The following is a 22,166-nucleotide window of genomic DNA, read 5'->3' as shown; positions in this document are numbered from 1 at the left end:
CGACGACAAACCGCCAATACGGCCTTTGTCTCGACGAAATGAGATAGGGATGGGCCGCGTAAAGGTCGAACTACAAAATTATAGCCACGGGATATATTTTAATTGTGTGCGGAAAGTTTTACTTGGAATGATTTTTTAAAATGTGACACAAAGAAAAACGTGACACAGTTTCAGGTATCGTTAAAGTAATTAAAATCATTAAATTAAAATTTACTTTAAAAAATCGATTGAATTTAAATACGACTCTTTAATTATGGATTAAAGTCGATAACATCGATATCGACACTCAAGACCGCCCTAGCGAGTTACCCGCCTGCAACAATCTAGCTAATTAAGTATGTGCAACATGATACGATAACGCAGTGATTTACATATTGACTCGATCTCCTTTGAACGTATTCCAACTATAATAGTGTAGAGTCGTGTTGCTCTCAAAAGTCTGTCAGGTCGTATGGCATTCCTTTAAGCACGGAGTCGGTTATTCGTTGTGTGTCCAGCATCGAATGACTCTTGTAACAATACTAGAATGAGTCGTACGTTTATCAAGCTTTATGATATTTCCTTTTGTGAGCTTTGTTTCCTCGGGCAGTTATTTGTAGAGAGCGGTATCGCGTCGGCTATTATAAAGAGGGTTGGCTACTCGAATTCCCATATATTCGTTTATTTTTATGTCATCAATCCCGTTTTACTGGAATGTATCTCGCTTACTGTCGTGGTCTGCTTTAGACTCACTAAGTAATGTGAAGATGGTCTGTGAATTAAATAAATATTCGTAATGAAACTTTTGTGATTGTTAATCTTTAAGTTTTAGTAGAAAATTTTAATTCTATGAAATACCATGTGTTAAGCATTTTCTGATAATTTGCACTTAATGTTGTTAGTTTTTGGGTTTTTTAAACGTACAAATACATCCTACCGAGACATTTTTAATAAAAAAGTTATTTATGTTTTTTAAACTACAATTTTGTATTACCGATAGTTCTTTGCTAGTATATTAATTTAAAATACTATAAAAAGATATATTTTAATCATTGTATCAATAATTTTGTATATAATTATATGTTATGACTTTATATTTCGTAGGACCAATTTTGTTTTATAAAGTACATACACATAAATATATACAATCAGATATACGAGTATAAAAAGGTCATAGTTCTGCTTATATTTGTAACTAAAATTATTCTCACATTTTTCAAAACCCGAAAGAAGACGCGACATCCCTGTGAAACGTATAAAGTTTGCCACAAGCAATTAACGTAATACAAAAATGCGGGATAAGAGACCGCGAGAGTAGATTCCTATTAAGCATGATTTCATGACTGCAATCTCGCTGGATCTCAGAACTAACCGCACAAATTAACGCCACTATGTAAGCGTACGCATTACAGAAACCCTTTTAGATTAAATCCCTTTAATCTTTGACGGGCAATTCGACGCTAGCACCTGCCTAGCCGGGGTATTCTAGGCATTTCTTAATGAAGCGTTCCCGCCGCACCTCACATGTTACTGTCAAATTATTCGCGGTTTAATGTTCTCTAGAACTTTTGATGGGTGTATGTATGAAAGTGATCAGTTCGTGTTTGTATAGGGCTGTTGTTTACAATACAAGGAAATATAAAACAAATTGACGCATAGTTCTATTTCACACTATCTAACCCGGCGAACTTCGTATCGTATAATTTTTTATTTCAAGTGACTATATAATTTTATGACTATAGAAGTTTTCGTAGCAATAATAAACACAAAACGAAAGAATATAATAAATAATCTAATATGTTGCAGTCGTTCGAAGGTATGCACGTACATTTACGGCGGTTAATTTCATTTATGCAGATTTTGTTCTACGTAAAATGTATTTTTTGACGGAACAATAAATTATATTTGTATTGCATTGTATATTATAAAAGTGATGTAGAGTCAATTATGAAAAAGTATTAATATATATTAAGGTTTAAGTTTATCCTCTTTATAAGGGCTTGCTTCACAGATTACTGCTAAAATTTATTTGTTAAACTAGCTGTGCCTGTGACTTCGTCCGCGTTTTGGATATTGACATGTTCAACGTGATTTTTTAAATTGGCATAACTGTTTTATTTATACAGCGATTGACACGAAACAAGCACTAAATGTTAAGTTGAGCTTTTCACAATATATTGGTGGACACCACATCTAAATCGAATAAGCTGTTTCTGAGATTAGCGCGCACAAATTCACAGATAAGGAGGCAACAGACAAAAATTCTAACAATCATTGTTTAGGGTGCTATTTACGTTGATAAAGGTCCCTATAATATTTTTTCTCATACATCTTCCATGTACAGATAGTGATCCGTTACATTTTTACTAACCGACTTCCAAAAAAGGAGGAGGTTCTCAATTCGACTGTATTTTTTTTTTAAATGTATGTTACATCAGAACTTTTGTCCGGGTGGACCGATTTCGACAATTTTTTTTAATCGAAAGGTGGTGTGTGCCAATTGGTCCCATTTAAATTTATTTGAGATCTAACAACTACTTTTCGAGTTATATCTAATAATGCGTTTTTACTTGACGCTTTTTTCGTCGACCTACGTTGTATTATACCGCATAACTTTCTACTGGATGTATCGATTTTGATATTTCTTTTTTTGTTGGAAAGAGGATATCCCTAGCTTGGTACCATGATAAGAAAAGCAGGATCTGATGATGGGATCCCAGAGAAATCGAGGGAAACTCTCAAAAATCCGCAATATTTTTTTACTGGGTGTACCGATTTTGATAATTTTTAATTTTATCGAAAGCGGATGTTTATCATGTGGTCATATTTAAATTTTATCGAGATCTGATAATTACTTTTTGAGTAATCTTTGATAACGCGTAGTTACTTGACTATTTTTTCGTCGATCTACGTTGTATTACTCGTCGATGTAATTGAAGTCGGTTTTTTTTTTCGTTTGCGAGCAAACACAATTATTATAATATGTATTGATAAGTTTCTGATAGTAGGAGACAAAAGTGGCTTTTATAGCTTATGTTTAGATTCACAAGTTGAGAATTGAAATGTTTGTCAGTTTATTGAATTATTATCCGCTGTATACATTTCGAAGTACAATAGCTTTATCAGCGATCGATAACATGCTCTAATTATTACATTAAATTTTTTCTTACAAACCTCATTAATATAAGTAAAATATTTTTAAGTAACTTGAATAATCATTTGTAGAATTCGGAAGATTAGTATTCGAAGATATTACATATACAGGTGGAGACGTTTACATAATTTCATAGTCGTAAAGGAATTTAACTGGAGTAGTATACACAAGTAGAGAACTTATGGAGGCCTATGTCCAGCAGTGGACTGCGACAGGCTGAAGTGATGATGATGATGATGATGATGATGATGATAAGTGTACAGCAGGAAATATCCTACTCCTATAATATATATTTTAGTTGATTTTTAATTAAAAGAATAAACAATTAAAGATTTTGATACGTTTTTTATATTGGCAATGAAGCGGCTGAACGAAACCATATTCCGTGAATTAGTTATGGTAAAAATAAAGTTAATGTTTCTGATAAATTCCGAGATCGGTACAATTTCTCGGTTATTTTGAGTCGACAGCGAGTTTTTGTCGGCGATCGCTCTGGCGGAACGCGTTATATAAATAAAAATATTTTTACGACTATTTGTTTTTGTTAAGATTTTTCCATGTGTGGATGCGCTTGAGACTTCGGAAGTAAATTTAAAACTTTTCAATCTTTCACGGACACTATGATCACTTGTTTGTATTTGTATATTGTTGTTTTGGTGTGTGTTCAGGGCAGTAAAGAATAGAGTCACCCAATCTTCCCGTGGGTGTCGTAAGAGGCGATTAAGGGATAACACAGTGCCCCTAGCACCTTGGAACTTAAAAAGCCGACCGATGGCGGGATAACCATTTAACTGCTGGCTTTTAAATACACAGGGCAAAGACGGACAGCAGCGTCTTCGGTGCTACGAAGCCAGCCCTGCGGTCATCAACCGCCTGCCCATCGTGGCAAATAATGGGCAAAACACATGACATACGTTCGCGCCATTTTTGGCGTGAACTTGTGGAGGCCTATATCAACAGTGGACTGTGATAGGCTGAAACGATGATGATGATGACGTCTAAGTTAGTTTGACAATTTTTGTCCATTCAAAATAGTCAGCTTAGTACCAATACTAATAACTAGCTGAACAGGAGCACTTCGTACCGCCATCTTTTTGACGTGACTACGTCTAATAATCGATAAACGCCGATTTCTTGCCGAAAAAAAAGATGACTCATTGTAGCGTTACGCTCACTGTCCCGATACGCTCAATGTACGCTTGCGCCGCATCGATCTCTCTTACACTCGATTGGCCTATGCGTCCGAGGAGATGTTTTGTTATGACGTTGTCACGTTAAAGTATCTCCGTAAACCAAGTTTATAGACAACCAATTTTTATTTCTTGAACATATCGTTTTTTAACTTTTATTTTACACAAATATTATCCTTAAAATAACAATCACAAAAAAGAATTCTCCAATTTAATGCAGTCGTTTGAATGTAATGCGCGTACATACATATCGGCATTTCATTTTTATTTATATAGACTTAAAACTTGTTACATAAGTTACATTTATGTAAAAATAAATTAGTGTTTTTTTTTTATTATGACAGATTTATCGAGTTGTAGACAAAAAGCCAGTTCTACCACTTATATCTTTCTCATTTAGCGTCCCTATCTCAGGTGATCGTATAAAACGTTAATTTGTATGTATGCGAGCCGATATAAGAAGGAATACTAATCCATAAACGTCATTATACTAGTGCAATAAAGAGCACTCGGCGATGTTAGCGCGTTTACTGCAAATTAACATTACTGGCCGCCGGCATTTCAAAGAGTTGAATAAGATGATTTTACTTATTTGTAGTTTGTGCTTGTCACGTAGACGCCATTTGGTATATGCTAGTTCTGAGTTTGTCAACTGTTATTGATGAACTGTGATAACTTATTGTAAGCTTAATAAATAATATTGAAGCAGCTTTTTCGAATTTTATCGCGGTTTATTAAGTTTTTTAGATGCCTGGCGTTTCGGATACTTTACAGTAATCATGGTCACGGGAGGAATGAGGTGTCAGATGTCCTAACTTTACAAAGTTATTCGAAACTACCCTATATACATCAATTTGTTAATTAGTCCTCTATCTGTGCAGAAAATATGTAAGAAGGCTTCTATAAAACTTGATAAATCTGAAAAATATAAAATCTGAAAAAGTTGTTTCATTATAATGAGCGAAATTCGCGTAAACATTAGAAAACAATAAATAAATAATATTACTTAATTGGAGTTTACTACCTAAGGGGATAGGAAAAAGAAATGGAGACTAAAATTGTATTAAATTTGATTTACGCTCTATATATTATAACGCATTTAACTGCACTAAGATATATACGTATATTTGTATACCTATCGATAACAAGCGTCATATAATATTTTGATTTTAGAGTTTTATTCTTTGAATTAATTATAATATGATACATTTGATATAAAATTTTAATTTGTAAAGACAACAGTAATCGTTCTTTAGAAGAACTCCAGTCTGATAGAGATCTGACACACACACACTTTTTATAAACACTAACACATCGAAATAATACTTATACCATAAGATGCAGCATGTTTTGGAGAACCCGAGTAGAAAAAAGGTCAGGCTCAACCAGATCATGTATCTGGACCGGATCAGGATAGAATAAGGCCTGCCTGATCCGGCAAGCTCTATCAGGACCAGGTCCGGTCCAGACAAGGATAGCCTGATATAAAATATAATCAAGTATGGTAAGGCATAGTGGATCAGGGCCAGGTCCGGTCCAGACAAGGATAGCCTGATGTAAAATATAATCAAGTATGGTAAGGCATACTGGATCAGGACCAGGTCCGGTCCAGACAAGGCTAGCCTGATGTAAAATCTTACCAAGTATGGTAAAGCATACTGGATCAGGACCTGGTCCGGTCCAGATCAGGATGGCCTGAAAGAAATGACGCGAACTGAGCCTGAATCGCGCTATTAATGTTTTTAAGCGCACTTAGTATATATACAGTTATCAGGACAATCTAGCAGGGAGTCCATTTCTACACAGTGGAGCAGTCGTAAGTAATAGGAAATAGTAGTTAGTAGTTAATCATTAGAAGTTAATAAATAAAATTTAATTAATAATAATAATTAATTAATAACATAAAAATAAATAAAAATAATTAATATTTAAAGTAAAAACATAAATAAATAATACATAGGAAAAAATAAACGGAAATAAATATTATAATAATTATGTTAATACATATTTATATCAATTCGCTTTTTTTTTTGTTAAACAATTTTTTCAAAAATATACATTCGTGTTTTTTAAAAGGACCGAACCGAACCCGCTGATCAGGATGAGATGAGATTTCCTGATCAGGTCCAGATCAGGAAATCTCATCTCATCCTGATCAGGTCCAGACCAATCATCTGCGTTACATGCCTTATCTAGTCCCGATCAGGCATGCCTGGTCCGGTCCTTCTAAGGAAGACGAAAAAATTTCTACTCGGGAAGGTTCTAGTATATAATATGTTGGTGATTACTTGTCATGTAAAAAAATATGGACGGACAGAGTTAGTATTAAATTATATTGAATAGATATTGGTAACGAAAGTTGTATGCAACGTTGGTATGTGTGTGGCGAGATAAACGAACACCGGTTCTAGTGGAACAACGCATCTATATACTGAGAGAAAGTGTTTTCGTGTTTGTTAAGTATTTATTGGCTTCTAGAAAAATCTATTTCTATATTAATAAAATCAACGAAATGAATGTAGGCGCATAGCTTTAGAATGACTGAGCACCAAATTAAGTTTAAAAATAAATTTTGTTTTTGTCAAAGTTGTCAAAAATTGAAGAAAAACTAAAATATTATCTAGTTTATAATGAAAATGTAACAAGACTAATTCTGTAAATTGAAGAAATTTATGAAAAAACTAGGTTTTATCCGCGGCTTCGCTCGCATTCAATTTTATTGAAATTAAAAGTACCCTATGTTACTTCTAATACCTCCAAGAATATATGTGCAAAGTTTCATAGATGATCAGTTAAGTAGTCTATATCTTAGCCTTGCCGTACGCCGAAAGTATTAATTGAATTTAAATGAAATTTTTGTATGATTTAGATTCATAACCCGAGTTAAGACAAGACATTTTATCACACGATTATTATCACAAAACTCAGTTCAGTCCGTCAGTAAAATAATAAGTCATAATCAGTTTTAATATAAATAAATAAATAAATAAAAAATACGAAACAGCTTTTAATTACATAAATACAGTCGACTGTGTTTAAGATAAATTATTATTCTATGTAAATTTTATAAAGTGGTCGATATTTGCAAATTATCTACAAAAATATTAATCTTTTATATAATCAGAAACCTCAAGTAATAATGCTTTTAACGGATAATTATTTCTAATCCTAAGGTAATTATTAAAATTGTTTCATTAATGGACAGGAAGAGGTGTTAAGTAATATAATAAATAGCCTTACTAAAATTTTTAACTATATGTCGTTGTGATGTGTTTGTTATATATTTGTAGTAAAGCCAATGCAGAAATGTGATTCTGTATTTTTACATTTATATTATAAAGACTAAAGCTTTAAGACTTATTTTTTTGTTTCTTTTTGTAATGGATAAACTCTAAAGCTATTCGATGATTTTAGTAATTCTTTCACCAGGGATGCAAGGTTATCACTAAGTGACATACTTGTAATCTATATTTTAACGGGAAAAAACCAAACCGCCAAAATCACTACAAAAAATAAGCCGGTATACAAATAAAAAAAAAAAAAAAAAACTGCGATCAGCCTGTAACATCACACTACTGAGCGTAGGCCACTTTCTCCATGTAGGAGAAGGAGTGGAGCTTAATCCACTACGCTGCACGCTGCTCCACTACTATGAGTTACAATCCACTGCTATGAGTTACAATCCACTACTATAAGTTACAATCCACTACTATGAGTTACAATCCACTACTACGAGTATGAGTTACAATCCACTACTACGAGTATGAGTTACAATCGCAGTTGTGTTTAGGCGACTGCTCGCACCACTACACCAGAGCGGTTTAGAAAAAAGAACTATATTAGAAATGTACAGAAACTTTAAAATATATGGTTCATTTTAAACTGGCTTATATAAACATTATTTTACGTGTTTATTAAATGATCACGACCGTGGTTATCACGAAGAAAGTCGGGGGTTTAGCTAATATATGAGAGAGTAACTATATAAATAAAAACGAATGTCGCAATGTACGAAGGCGCATAATTACCGAACGACTGCAAAAAAGAAAAAAATGTTCCATATAATCACGAAAAAAAAAATGGCACTATAAGCTTCGCTGAGTGTGTTAGGTTTATAACAAAACGCTATTTAACCTATTTGTCGTACAATAAATCTTCAATAATAATTAAATGGCAGTAAATCTTATTTTGTCAATTAGTTTGTAATTGAATTTTAATAAACCGTACCACAATTTAGTACATTCTATTAGTGTTTCCTGTATTGCAAATACTTAATTTATGTACGGTTAGATTTTTTCTTATTCCTTTTCAATTTTACTAATAATATCTTGTATAAGTGATATCGTCGTTCCATATAAAACGAAGTAAAAATTTAGGATTTTGAATTATTATAGAATTTTTTTTTTAATTTGGTTGACATGCATGTTTGGTTCACACAGAGTAAAAATTTGTTAAATTTTTAACGCATGTTTATTCTTTTAATAACGATACGTCTTCGTGTTTTGCGCATTAATAATTTGTACGAAATTACCTTTAAATTCTTTACAAAAGAAACCACGATTCGTAATTACGTAAACTTAATAAAAAAATAACCGCAGCCGAGGTCATGGGCGGCCATTTAAATATCTCCGTTAAATCCGACTTTATGAACTGGCAACAATGTTTTATGTACATATTTCATGTATGAATTTTTAATGTAATTTATTTTTATGAGCACATGTGTCAATTAATTTGGATATTGACAAAATAGTCTAGTAAAAATGTTACTGTCTTGTTCTTTAAATGGTTTAAATGTTAAAATTTATATTTTAACTTCTAGTGTTACGATATACATCTGTAATATGTATTTATGTATCTTGTTCAAATTTTCCAAGAAAATTCAACCATCCACTGAATTTCAAATACATTTCTTTTACTTGTAGACGACAGACGATTTTAATACAGTCTTCTCAAATATTAATTAATTAGTTAAATTTTATTCAAAAATATCGGTGACTTGAGTCAATATTGAATTTTATTTTTTAATAGTTTTTTTAGATAGAACTCGAAAAGTACTTGTTAGATAGCAATTAAATCTAAATAACACGCACCACCTTTCGATTGAATTAGAAATCATCAAAATCGATCCACCCAGTCAAAAGTGATAAATAAAAAAATATAAAAAATACAGTCGAATTGAGAGCCTCCTCCTTTTTTGGAAGTCGGTTAAATATACTTTTATGTTGTTTAAAAACAAAAGACTTATTATTTATTTTATTATTATAATAACATATAAATGGAAAATGTTTATAATAAAATCGTAAAATAAATGATTGCTTTGCTTCCACAGTTTATGTATGTAAATGTATATTGTGAGACGACTTAAATTCCATTGACGAACATATATCGATAAACTACACACAATATCGAAAAATAAAAGACGAAAAAATGAGTCATATTAATATATTTATTTTATATTCCATTTTGAGTTTCATAACTTAATCCATTTTCGTGTGAATTGAATTGAAAAATTGTTGTTATATTAAACATCGCTTTTTGTTAGGTATCGAATTATAATTGTAATTTATATGGCTTAATGAATTGAATATTGAAATACTAGTTGTATTATTTTTATTTTAGGGTGACAATAAAAATTTTAATATTTTGAAGAAACTGGTTAGACAATAATATAGTTTGATCGTGTTTTGACGAGAGGCTGCCGCAGTGGTCACAGCAAAATGGTTTTACCGCAAATCACAATTATTTGTACATGCAATATAGATATCTGCCGTGGTCTAGACTATATAGAGCTTGGAGAGAAGGAGAACGATCGCTGTAAAAAATAGTGTCCCGGAAATATCGACGAAATAGCGTAGCGCTGCGATCGCTAAATTGTGTGAAAATTTGTACAATGTACATTATTCAACTAACTTCATCTACTTGTACTCATAAGCACATGGCAGACAGCTAACTTCACAGACACTATTTACTGACGGTAGCGCGACTGGTGGCTGAAAAATGAACTATTCTTATGTACAAATTTTTAGGGACAGGCGGGCTAATGCTTTAGTACCTACGTAGCGATCGTTCTCCTTCTCTCCAAGCTCCATGGTCTAGACTATGAATGACAGGCTTGGTCACTTTGGTTATAGTTGGTTTGTATTGTACCTTTCTGGACCCCATATGATTTTGCCGTAATGGGAGTAATGAAGTAAGAAACATTTTTATATATATTTTGACTTACCTTGCATTTCATAGCCAGAACCAGTTGGTATCTATGCGCGGTCAGGGCGTCCTTATAGCTTCCTTGGCTGAAGTACGCAGCTCCCAGGTTACCGTGAGCCCTGCACTCCCCCGCCGTATCTCCTAAAGACTTCGCGACCGCTAAGTCCTGTTGCATGTAGTTGATGGCAGCGTCTAACTGACTGAGCGCCCAATGTGCTGACGATAGGGCGCTGAACACCGAACCTCTGGTGACAAAATTGTTACTATGAAGTTTGCTATTGACTGTTACAGCATATAGCTTTTTGTTATTGAATGATCTATAATATAAAAATGAGTCGCTGAATGTGTTGCTAAGCGCAAAACTCGAGAACGGTTGGACCGATTTCGCTAATTCTTTTTTTTAAATATTCCTTGAAGTACGAGGATGGTTCTTACGGAGAGAAAAATTCTAAAAAAAAAATTTAATTTCCTGAAAAAGTCTAAAAACAACACTTTTCTATACTCCCATACAAAAGATTTGTGATAATACTTAAAAGTCAATTTGAACTTTAATACCATACGATAAAGTTTGTGTTAGGCGATACGAAGTTCGCCGGGTCAGCTAGTATGTAATAATACTGAAAACGTAAATGCAATGTGTGTTCACCAGCTAGCATTAGCTATAGGGGCTGTTACAAAAGAAAATAAAAACAAATTAATGTGTAACATGAAATTAAAAAACTTTTATTTAAAAACAGTTTGAAAATTATAATTTAAATATACGTTTGTGTGATTTTACAGGACAGAGGAAATAAGCATTTTATTTTCGAATAAATTAAAATTCTAATCTTGAAGATTAACTATGAACTACATATAAGCTATTATTGACTGAATTTAATTTTTTTTTCGGTCGGCAAACAAGCGATTACTGTAGCTTAAAAACGTCTGCAACACCACAAGCATCGCAAGCGCGCTGTCGACGTTATCCCCAAATCACCACCCCTCCCCCCCCCCCCCCGACCCTTCAGTGCTCTGGTACCTTACTCACTAAGAGAAACACAAAACTGCTTTAAAACAGTATTATTAAGCCATGATCTTCTGTAAAGTCAAGGTACTACTCCAATCGGGCTGCTCCATGTTTTGAGTAGGAAATCTCCTGCTGTGTCCGATCTCAGATCTAGAATATAACTAACGAAAACTCAAGTGAACTATCTATACAGTTTAAAACATGCTTAAGTTAAAATTACATATTCGCGAAATTGTTATATAAGCAAGAAATTGGCACTTTCATATTTAGATCTATTTTACTGTTCCATGTTTAAAAATTGAAGGAGTTACATCGGGAATAAGTTTCTATATAAATTACACTCTATAATTTTAGGGCTTGCTTTTTGACACTTCTATATTTGAACCATTGAAGCATTATAATTATATAAAACGAACATACGTGTGAATAGCGCTTTATTAAAGGTTATTTGACAACAACTAATCGTGTTTGTAGTTGTAGTAGTTTTAGTATGAAACTAACTCCCGGAATTGATGCTTAATGATACCAGCCTCGGGTAGATTAATGGAATTTGTTTGCCTACTGACAGTTACTTGGAAGAAATGAAGGAAGATTTACGATATAGGCAGGTGAATGCAAATAGTATTAATCTTGGAGTTGTGTATAGTTTAGATAAGCGAAGCGAATCACGTCGAGTATTTGTTGCTGTGACCTATCTATGGAAGACTAGATAATAGGAACGCAGGTTGCATTTATAGATTTTTTTGCTATTTTGAGACTTTTGGAGAGACTTCGATTTATTTCAATGATGTTTATAATCTTATTTTATCTGTGTGTATTAATCGATATCAGGATTTTATATTACTAGGTACTCTGATTTTGTTAAGTTATCAAACGTCAATACCTTGTTGATTTAGAAAACTTTAATTCATCATAATAGCTCTAATCAGCTACAGGGATGTGATGATAAGCAAATTTAAATAAATGTTAATTAACCGTGAATAGAGCCTACAAATGTAATAATATTAGTTCTCTGAAAACTCATATATCTCCACCACTCAAATATCTCTTACTCTTTATAAAGATTTTATCAGCCGGTCCATTAACAAAACGAATCGTTTTATGAATATATAAACCGGATTTAGGTATTCAACTCATAATAAAAATAAAGTATATTGTAATACGAGACACTTGTAGTTCATCGTCATTACTTTATCGATTACACGAATATTTGAATTTAATCCAGCTAATGAATCACTTGGTGCTGTGTAATTTGACATCGCCTGACGCGGGGAAGCAAGATTGATGGTGTTCTACGGGATTTTATGATTTAACAGAGATAGCGTTATAGGAGATAGAACAGTAAACAATAACAATTTTTTATTTTATAAAAAAAATTAAAATGTTTTAGAGCGTTGACCTTCGCGCAGATCACTTTTATCTTGGTTTCGAAGTTACATCATGCTACAGTTACTGGCAATGTACATAAATTGTACATTTAGATTTAATTTTTAGCAATAATTAAGAGGTTGTTTATTATTTATTAAAACAAACATAAAGAAGTCGTGTCATTACAGATTATATCCAATTTTTTTTATTCAGTATTAAATATTATTACGTTTATAAGTTTTTTTTTAATAATTTTTAATGATACTTTATTGTGTTGAGCTTACATCGAAGTATATCAAATAAAAATTAATTTAACAACAATTCATTCATTAAAAATATATACTCTGCAAAATGGCGATTTAAAGGTATTTTTAGGCCTAATTTAATATAAAATATTTGATTTAATTTGATTGATTTGAGTATTAAATGATAGCTATACATTTTAAGCTGCGTATAATTAAACATTTCAAATTAAAGGCTTCGACATTATTTTCCGACCGCAGCCGTTACTTACACGGTTTTTAATATTCGATCATCAGTCACAAATTATCTCATATTGATAAAAATCAAAAATAAATGTCCCTATTTATTCAGTTAAGGACCGCGCCTACGTCGGACGAGGCCGTATCGATTCTGATCCGATCAATCAAGTAGATAAGATCGAGGTGTGAGTTTCGTCACCAATCCTGATTCTGATACTTGAAAATTCTATAAGATTTTTAACGTAATGTCACTCTTCATATGTATTAAACATTCCACCCGTATTTGGAATATTAAAAAGTTCATTTTAAAAGAAATAATAAGGCGAATGGAACGTGTCATCTTTTTCACTTTTAAAGTCGGTAATGTTTAAGTAATTTCTTAAATGTAATATTGATAACGATATATTTACTTTTAATTTCGTTATCTAAATGAAAGTGAATTTATTATACGTATTACCATATAAATGTATATTTCTCAGAGACATTCGCATTTGAAAATGAAGCTACGTTAATATTTTTTTAAATATAAATAGGTCGGAAAACAAGCGTACGGCTCACCTGATGGTAAGCGATTACCGTAGCTTATAGACGCCTGCAACACCAGAAGAATAGCAAGCGCATTGCTGAGCCAATCTCCAATCCCCCCAGGAGCTCAGGATATTACCGTGTTAAATAAAAAACGAAAATATTATTTTACCTAAATGTTGTTTGTACAGAATTTATCTGCATATAAATAAGTCGTGAAACAATTTGGTTTCAGAGTAGTTTTTTTTTTTGTAGTTATATCATTTCATTAGTAATCTATATATAATTAAAAAACGAATCTTTAAAATATATGTACGCGCATGACTTTCGAACGAACGTATTAAATTATATAATTTTTTAATTTGTTGTATTGATTATTGTTAGGCCAAAGTTTAACAAAAGAAAATTAAAGAAAAAATTGTACATTCACAAAAAAATATATATATATATGGCGGAACGATTAACGGAAGTTCGTCGAGTCAACTAGTTGAAAATATTATTCGTTTTAATCTAACAATTCTGTCAAATTTCCGCTGTTGTTACTTACATGAAAAAGCATCTATACTGTCAGCGACTATTAAATAATCTCGAAGTACTTTATCATATACAGCCAAAGGAAAACGAGAGAACGTAAATAAGTCGGCCTATTAAACCCGACGTTACTCGAAACATTATACATCTTTATTCGCTTCGCCGAAATAAATCAAAACGTCGAAATTCCGCCAAAGATACCGTCCTTAAGCACATATAAATTACGCCACTGTCAACTGTAACATTCCTGATTAAAAATAATAATGCACCATTAATGAATGTGAAGATTTCTTGATGGGTAATTTGTCTTATTCTTTTGAGAATTTGTGTGGTGTTAAATGTATAATCGGTGCTAAGATTAATCTGTAATGGGATATCTCACGGCGAGTCTCGAATGTAAATCATGCTGCGTTTAAGTGGGGAAAAAAACTTAAACCAGATCAATGAGTCGTTTTAAACAGCCACCTTTTTTCGCGCTGTCGATTGTATCATTTAGCGGTGTAAGGGTTGATGATAAATTAGTTATTTTGAAAATGATTTTAGCGTTATCGACTTGTTGAAGATGTGAACTCATAATAGCAATTCTTGCACGTGTAAGAGTTTATTACTTTTGTTTATGAATTTTTAATTTCTGTGTTATTTATTTTTATATTAATATCTGAATATAATTCTTACGTAATCATTTACTTAAAATATTATGTTACAAGAAATGTTATTTATTATTATCTAAGCTCGAATAAAATATTCCACGTTTTAAGAAATTATTCATTTTAAGGTGTCATTGAAAAGAAGTTAAATTAATATTACTATTAATTTATATTTTAATGTAGACAATAAAAATATTATTCTTAGTAACAGAATACAGCGTTGTTTTAGGTTTGAAGTTAACAGCCAGCAATAATAAATGTTATTTTAGGGTTGAAATTAAATAATCGTACAAAAATTATACCTTAGTTTTAAGGAACAGGATCCAATCCTTAGCGCAGCTTCAAGTACGGTGACCGCAGCTTGGTACTGGCCTGCAGCTAGAAGCTCTTGACCGACGACCTGATAGAGATGTGTTTGTTTTAAAAACGACGAATAAATTAAAATAATGTTATTATTATCTTGCAGACATTTCAAAGTTCGATAATTATGACAGGGTAAGAATATCATATTACATATTTTTCAAAAGCTATAGATGCCTTAATTATATTATAGATTGCGTGTAAAAATTTAAAATAATAAAGTATAAACAATTGTTATAACTTTAAGGTAGGAATACAAATAACTACGTATAAATAAAAAAAAATCTGAGTTGTCTGGAAGAAATGGCTAATTAGCAATAAGTCCGCCCATTGTACTTCACTGTCTGTAACTAGTTATAGGCTTTGTTTGTAATATATTTGTGGTGTACAATAAAGTATAAAATAAATAAATAAAATTTTCTAGCGTGAGTTACCACGCCGTAACACAAGAATCCAGCTTACTAAGGAAGAATGGATGGAACATGGGAACAATAGAATAAGCGATTCAGCATTTTGATTGTTTTACAATTTAATTATTAAAATATATTTTAAATCAGTCTTGTATCAACTATCTCAAAGAACAGTTACTTTTATTTTTAATATAATTGTAATTTCATTTTATATTTTTGAATTAATAAATATTGTGAATTTAAATAAAATTGTTTTTAAAAAGACTTTCATCGGTCGCCATATCATAACTGGCGCAGTCGGTAGTTGTTGCGGCAATTGAGTGAATAAAATCTTCGGTCAATTGAACGATTTTGATCGTTAAAACCGCGACCTTCTCTACAACGAATCTACAACGGCGGCATCGGTGAAGTCTTCTAGAGAAGATACAAGACCCGGAGAGGAGATGCAGAAGGCGCTTTGGTGAGTACTCTCTCAATTCCAAGTTCCTTTGCTATATTTCCTTCCGTATATATTTTAATTATACTTTTAAAGGTGTTTTTGTCTAAAGGCTAAAATCGCTGTAGGCATTTACTTCCTATTAAAATAAAATAGGTATTAATATTAGTTGAAATAAATAAACACTATATTTTTAGGGTGTATATCTTAAATGCTAAAATCGCTATAGAGATTTACGTCCTAGTATATGTAATAACGATTAATTAAAATAATTATATAATTAATAATTTCTTTTTATTTAATTTGAAATAATTAAATAAATACTTTTACTTAAAACTATTGTCTTTTTAAATTTTATAAAGTTAAGTATAAAGAATAACAATGTCGTTTGAAACGTGTGATGCCTCAAGTTTCAAGCTTATCTCAGAATTCATGCCGCGATACGATGGTAACCCGAAACTATTGAATTACTACATTAGAGAAGTAGAAAACATTTTAAATCTTTTAGATGGTTCAGTTAGAGCTCATCCAGCTATATTATGTTTAATTAAAAGCCGATTAAGTGGATTAGCCACAGAAGCTATCGCGTATGAGGAAACTCTCACCTCTTGGGAAGTCATTAAGGCTGCCCTCATACAACGATTACGGGAACCGCGTAACGAAATACAATTAATGCAGGAATTAAGTCGTATGAGACGTCATAAAAATGAAGACGCAGAATCGTTTGGCAAACGCTTACGAGATATATTGGATGCACTTTTCTCAGTAGGCGCGCATTCTGATAAATCATATTATGAAAAGATGGTAATAGAACAATATACCAATAATTTAGATTTCCAAGTTTCAATAGGAGTGAGAATAGCTCAACCGCTTAATTTAGAATCAGCTATAGTTATAGCCAGACAGGAGGAGGCTAGACTTGCATATAGCAAGACATTTAATAATATTCAGGTTAATACACCAACATCTTCTCCAGCCAAGGTTAGAGAACCAATTAAAAACTCCATTCAGTTTCCCAATTATACACCATTCGTAAATAGCCCAGTCCAAAGACAAAATAACAATTTTGTACCACAAAAAAATAATTTGTCACCGGAGCAACGCCAGCAATGGGTTCAGTCCATGTTACCATGGAAGAATCGTCCTTCATCAGGCAACTATAGACCACCAGCGGGAGGTTTTCAACGAAACTTTCCCCAACAGCAGGTAAGTCAGCCTAAGCAACAAAAAGTTTCAGACGTGACCATGAGATCAGTCAATAGACCTCAAAAACCACAGTTTGCAGTGGAAGAGTTATACTACACAGGTTCACCCGAAGAACAGCCATACGATAACGAACCAGGTATGTACCATGAACATTATTCGTACGATAGCGTATTAAATGAACAAGAATCATATCTTAATGAAAAGGTTAGTGACCAGCAGGTTTTTACGATAAGCCCAGACCCAGGAGAAGAGAAATAATAAAATTAAACAACCAAGATAAAGACCATCTGCCTTATATAGAATTACCAGAATTTAAAGGTAAGTTCCTAATAGATACTGGTGCTTCTAGATCATTGATATCCCCCGAGGTAATTATAAATTCTATCTTTCAATATTGTGTAGAATTTGAACCGTTCGAAATAAAGACAGCACATGCAACCACGCAGCATAATTATATAGCTTATTTACCATTACCTCCAGCTTTTAACACAGATATAGTTCATAAATTTCTGATATTTGACTTTGACCCGAAGTACAAAGGACTGATTGGTTTAGACTTACTTAAAACATTATGTAGTAATATCGACTTAAAAAATAAGATTTTACATACATCGACAGCAGACTTACCTATTCATTTTGACCATCCCAGTAAAAAATTAACCATCGAACCCAGATGTGAAAAACTTATAACTTTAAAAACTAATTATTCTGACGGCGAATATATTCATGACGAGTACATTTGGTCTAATGGTTTAAAATCACCCGCAGCATTAGTGCAGGTTAGTAGAGGAAAATTCAAAACTTCAATTATTAATTTTAATACAGTTAAGAAAGTAATACGTAATACGGAGAATATTCCTTTAGAATTCTATAATATTAACTCGAATATAACTCAATGTAGCTTAAATTCTCATACAGTGAACCCGGACTTGGACAAAGAGTTGTGTAATAATTTACGAAAAATACGTACAGACCACATGAATGACGAAGAGCGTCGCGAAATCACTAAGATTTGCTATCGGTACAGAGACATCTTCTACTCTGAAAATATTCCGCTTTCTTTCACGCACGATGTTAAGCATAAACTTAGACTGACTGACCAAACCCCAATATTTGTTAGAAATTATCGACAGGCCCCACAGCAGCGTAAGGAAATACAAAAACAAGTAGATAACTTACTAAAACAGGGTATTATACGTGAGAGTATATCTCCATGGTCTTGTCCCGTCCATATTGTTCCAAAAAAGGCAGACTCATCCGGAAAGGTGAAGTGGAGGCTAGTTATCGACTATCGAAGACTTAATGACCGACTCATAGAGGACAAATACCCTTTACCTAACATTAATGACATCTTAGACAGACTAGGACGAGCACAATACTTCACGACGTTAGATCTTGCTAGTGGGTATCATCAAGTAGAAATGCATCCAGACGATATCGAAAAGACAGCTTTTTCTACCGAGAGAGGACATTACGAGTTTCTTAGAATGCCGTTTGGTCTGAAAAATGCTCCTAGCACTTTTCAAAGACTAATGGATCACATCCTTAGGGGTATAGAAAACGTTTTCACTTATTTAGACGATGTCATAATAATATCCACATCATTACAAGAGCATATTGAAAAAATTAAACAAGTTTTTGATAAGTTTAAGATTCATAACTTAAAAATCCAATTAGAAAAATCCGAATTTTTGAAAAAGCACGTCAAATTCTTAGGTCATGAACTAACAGAACAAGGAGTCGTTCCAAACCAGGACAAAATTAAAGCTGTTTTGAACTTTCCTTTACCTAAAACCCCTAAAGACATTAAAAGTTTTTTAGGACTAGTAGGGTACTATAGAAAATTTATTAAAGATTTCGCAAAACTGACCAAGCCCATGACTCTATGTCTAAAGAAACATAGTAAGGTAATACATTCACCAGAATTCGTAGAATCTTTTAATAAATGCAAAAAAATCTTGACTAATGCACCTATCTTACAATATCCAAATTTCGACCAGACTTTTATACTGACAACAGACGCATCAGACGTAGCCCTTGGTGCAATATTATCACAAGGACCCGTAGGCGCGGACAAGCCCGTAGCTTATGCATCTAGGACTCTTTCTGACACCGAGACTCGCTACTCAACAATAGAAAAGGAATTATTGGCTATAGTATGGGCAGTTAAATACTTCAGACCATACCTTTACGGTCGAAAATTTATAATATATACCGATCATAGGCCCCTAACATGGTTAATGTCGTTAAAAGACCCCAACTCTAAATTAACCCGATGGAGATTAAAACTAGCAGAGTATGACTACGAGGTTATTTATAAAAAAGGACGACAAAATACAAACGCAGACGCTCTCTCCCGAGTAAAAATTTTCCATAAAAGCATCGATTCCCTCGCAGTAAATTTAGATGACAATGACGATGACGAAATAATAAATAGGATATTTGAGAATGTACGCCGAGAAGAAGAGACCGAAACAGAAACACAACAAGAAATCCCTTCTGTAGGTAATAATACTAATATTGACGAGGACACAACACTTAGACATGACGAACGACCTCTTAGCATAGAACCCGAATCTGACAGTATGAGTGCAATTGACCCTGACAATCTCGTTTCGACCAATCATACCCAACCCGATAACGAAAACCAAGGAATACCAATTTTAGAAGATGCCATAGACAGACAACTTAAGCAATTTCATATTAGATCAACCCCTGGTTCAACTTATAGGGTAGACAATAGATCAACAAGTTCTCGTAAAATTATTAAGGATGTATTCATCCCAGTGAATAATACTGAAAAAGAAATTATACAATTTTTAAAAGAGCATACCATAGCCGATCGAGTATTCCATTGTTATTTCTATAATGAAGATCTTTATCACGCATTCTCTAGAGTGTATACAACGATATTCAATGATAGAGGCCCTAAGCTATTGAGATGTACTACACGCGTTACTTTGGTAGAAAATAAGACAGAACAACAAGAAATAATTAAAAAGTATCACGAAGGAAAGACGATTCATCGTGGTATCCAAGAAACGTACAAGAAAATCCATAGAAGTTACCATTGGCCCAACATGTTACTCACTATTCAAGCATTTGTCAATCAATGTAATATATGTTTACAAGCTAAGTATGAAAGAAATCCCTTAAGACCCCCATTAGCCCTAACAGAAACCCCAACTAAACCTATGCAGCATCTATTCATGGACTTATATTCCACGGAAGGAGCTACTTTTCTTACTATCATCGATAATTTCTCAAAATATGCTCAGGCAATCCCTTTAAGTGCAACTTCTAGCGTACATATAGCAGAAGCCTTATTTGATGTTTTCTCAGTATTAGGAACCCCTTTTAAAATTACAACTGACTCTGACAGTAAGTTTGATAACGATGTCATAAAGGAGATGTGTGCCTTACATGATATCAATATTCATTTCACAACTCCATATAATCCAAATTCAAATTCACCCATAGAGCGTTTTCATTCGACAGTAGGAGAAATAATTAGGATCCAAAGAATGACTAATAAGGACGACCCCATACAATTAATCATGAAATTCTCTGTTATTGCATACAATAATACTATTCATTCAGCAACAGAATACACCCCACATGAGTTACTTTTTGGACATACTGCATCTCGAAACCCCTTAGAGCTTCATTATACTAAACAATTTTACCAAGATTACGTACTTAAGCATCAAAAAAACGCTGAAGCCGTACAGGAGTGTGTTGCAACAAACATGTCAAAGCACAAGGAACAAATCATAGCAAAACGCAACCAGACAGCAGAGGAAATAACATTTAAGGTAGGTGAAACAGTTTTCAAACAGGTCGCCAAAACCGCGAGAAACAACAAAACGAAGCCGGTATTTAAAGGCCCGTATAAAATCATCCATCTTCATCCCAATAATGTAGCAGAAATTATAGGTAACCATCCTAACTCTAAGTCTATAAGAGTTCACTTCAAACTCCTACGTAGACCTCATCTTGTTCCAGGGTCATCATCTTCATCACCGGATCCTTCGTGTTCCAATCAAAATCCGACGTAGCAATACAACCCATCGATAACACTAACGGAATTCTACTACTTAAACAAGGTCATATCATTAAAGAAATTGATTCCTTTAACCTTGCCTGTACTTACAATATAACTCATCTACAGGAAGTTTCCACTAAACTGATGTCCCTATATGCAAGTACAAAATCAGCCGAAAACAAGACTCCATTAGTAGACCTACATAAAACCTATAGGGATCAGATCGAACACAATCTGAACCTTATTGACAAAAAGTTAAGTTTCATGGCACCTAGAAATAGAGTCAAGCGCGGTCTCATTAACGGTTTAGGTTCCTTAGTAAAAGTTATCACTGGTAATTTAGATAACGAAGACGCGATTCGTATAGAAAATGAAATTAATAATATCCGTTCTTCAGTCAATAAAATTAGCAACTCTCAGAAACGAACAGTGTCATTAGCGCAGGATACTATTAATGAATTTTCTATTCAGGTAAATAAGATAAATGAAAATGAAAACCGAATAGCTTCTATGTTAAAAAATATTACCGTAAATGCAAACACTGTTATAAACCAGTTGCACTTTTTAGAGATATACGTACAAATAAGTTTTAGTTTGCAGTTAATTTTAGATAAGCTAATGTT

At 32.9% G+C, this 22,166-nt stretch overlaps 1 protein-coding gene across 1 annotated transcript in view; it reads right to left on the bottom strand.

Annotated features, from left to right (window-relative positions):
• LOC123663637 (tetratricopeptide repeat protein 28) overlaps nt 1-22,166 on the bottom strand; it is a 65,392-nt gene that overhangs the window by 30,094 nt on the left and 13,132 nt on the right. Inside the window, 2 exon segments of the mRNA XM_045598305.1 lie at nt 10,547-10,772; nt 15,389-15,486. Of these exon segments, the coding sequence (XP_045454261.1) occupies nt 10,547-10,772; nt 15,389-15,486 (324 nt within the window).

The sequence above is a fragment of the Melitaea cinxia genome, chromosome 20 (assembly GCF_905220565.1).
Source record: "Melitaea cinxia chromosome 20, ilMelCinx1.1, whole genome shotgun sequence".
In the NCBI taxonomy this organism is placed as follows: domain Eukaryota; kingdom Metazoa; phylum Arthropoda; class Insecta; order Lepidoptera; family Nymphalidae; genus Melitaea; species Melitaea cinxia.
Note: the sequence above shows the minus strand (reverse complement) of the source record. Positions and strands in the feature narration are given on the sequence as shown.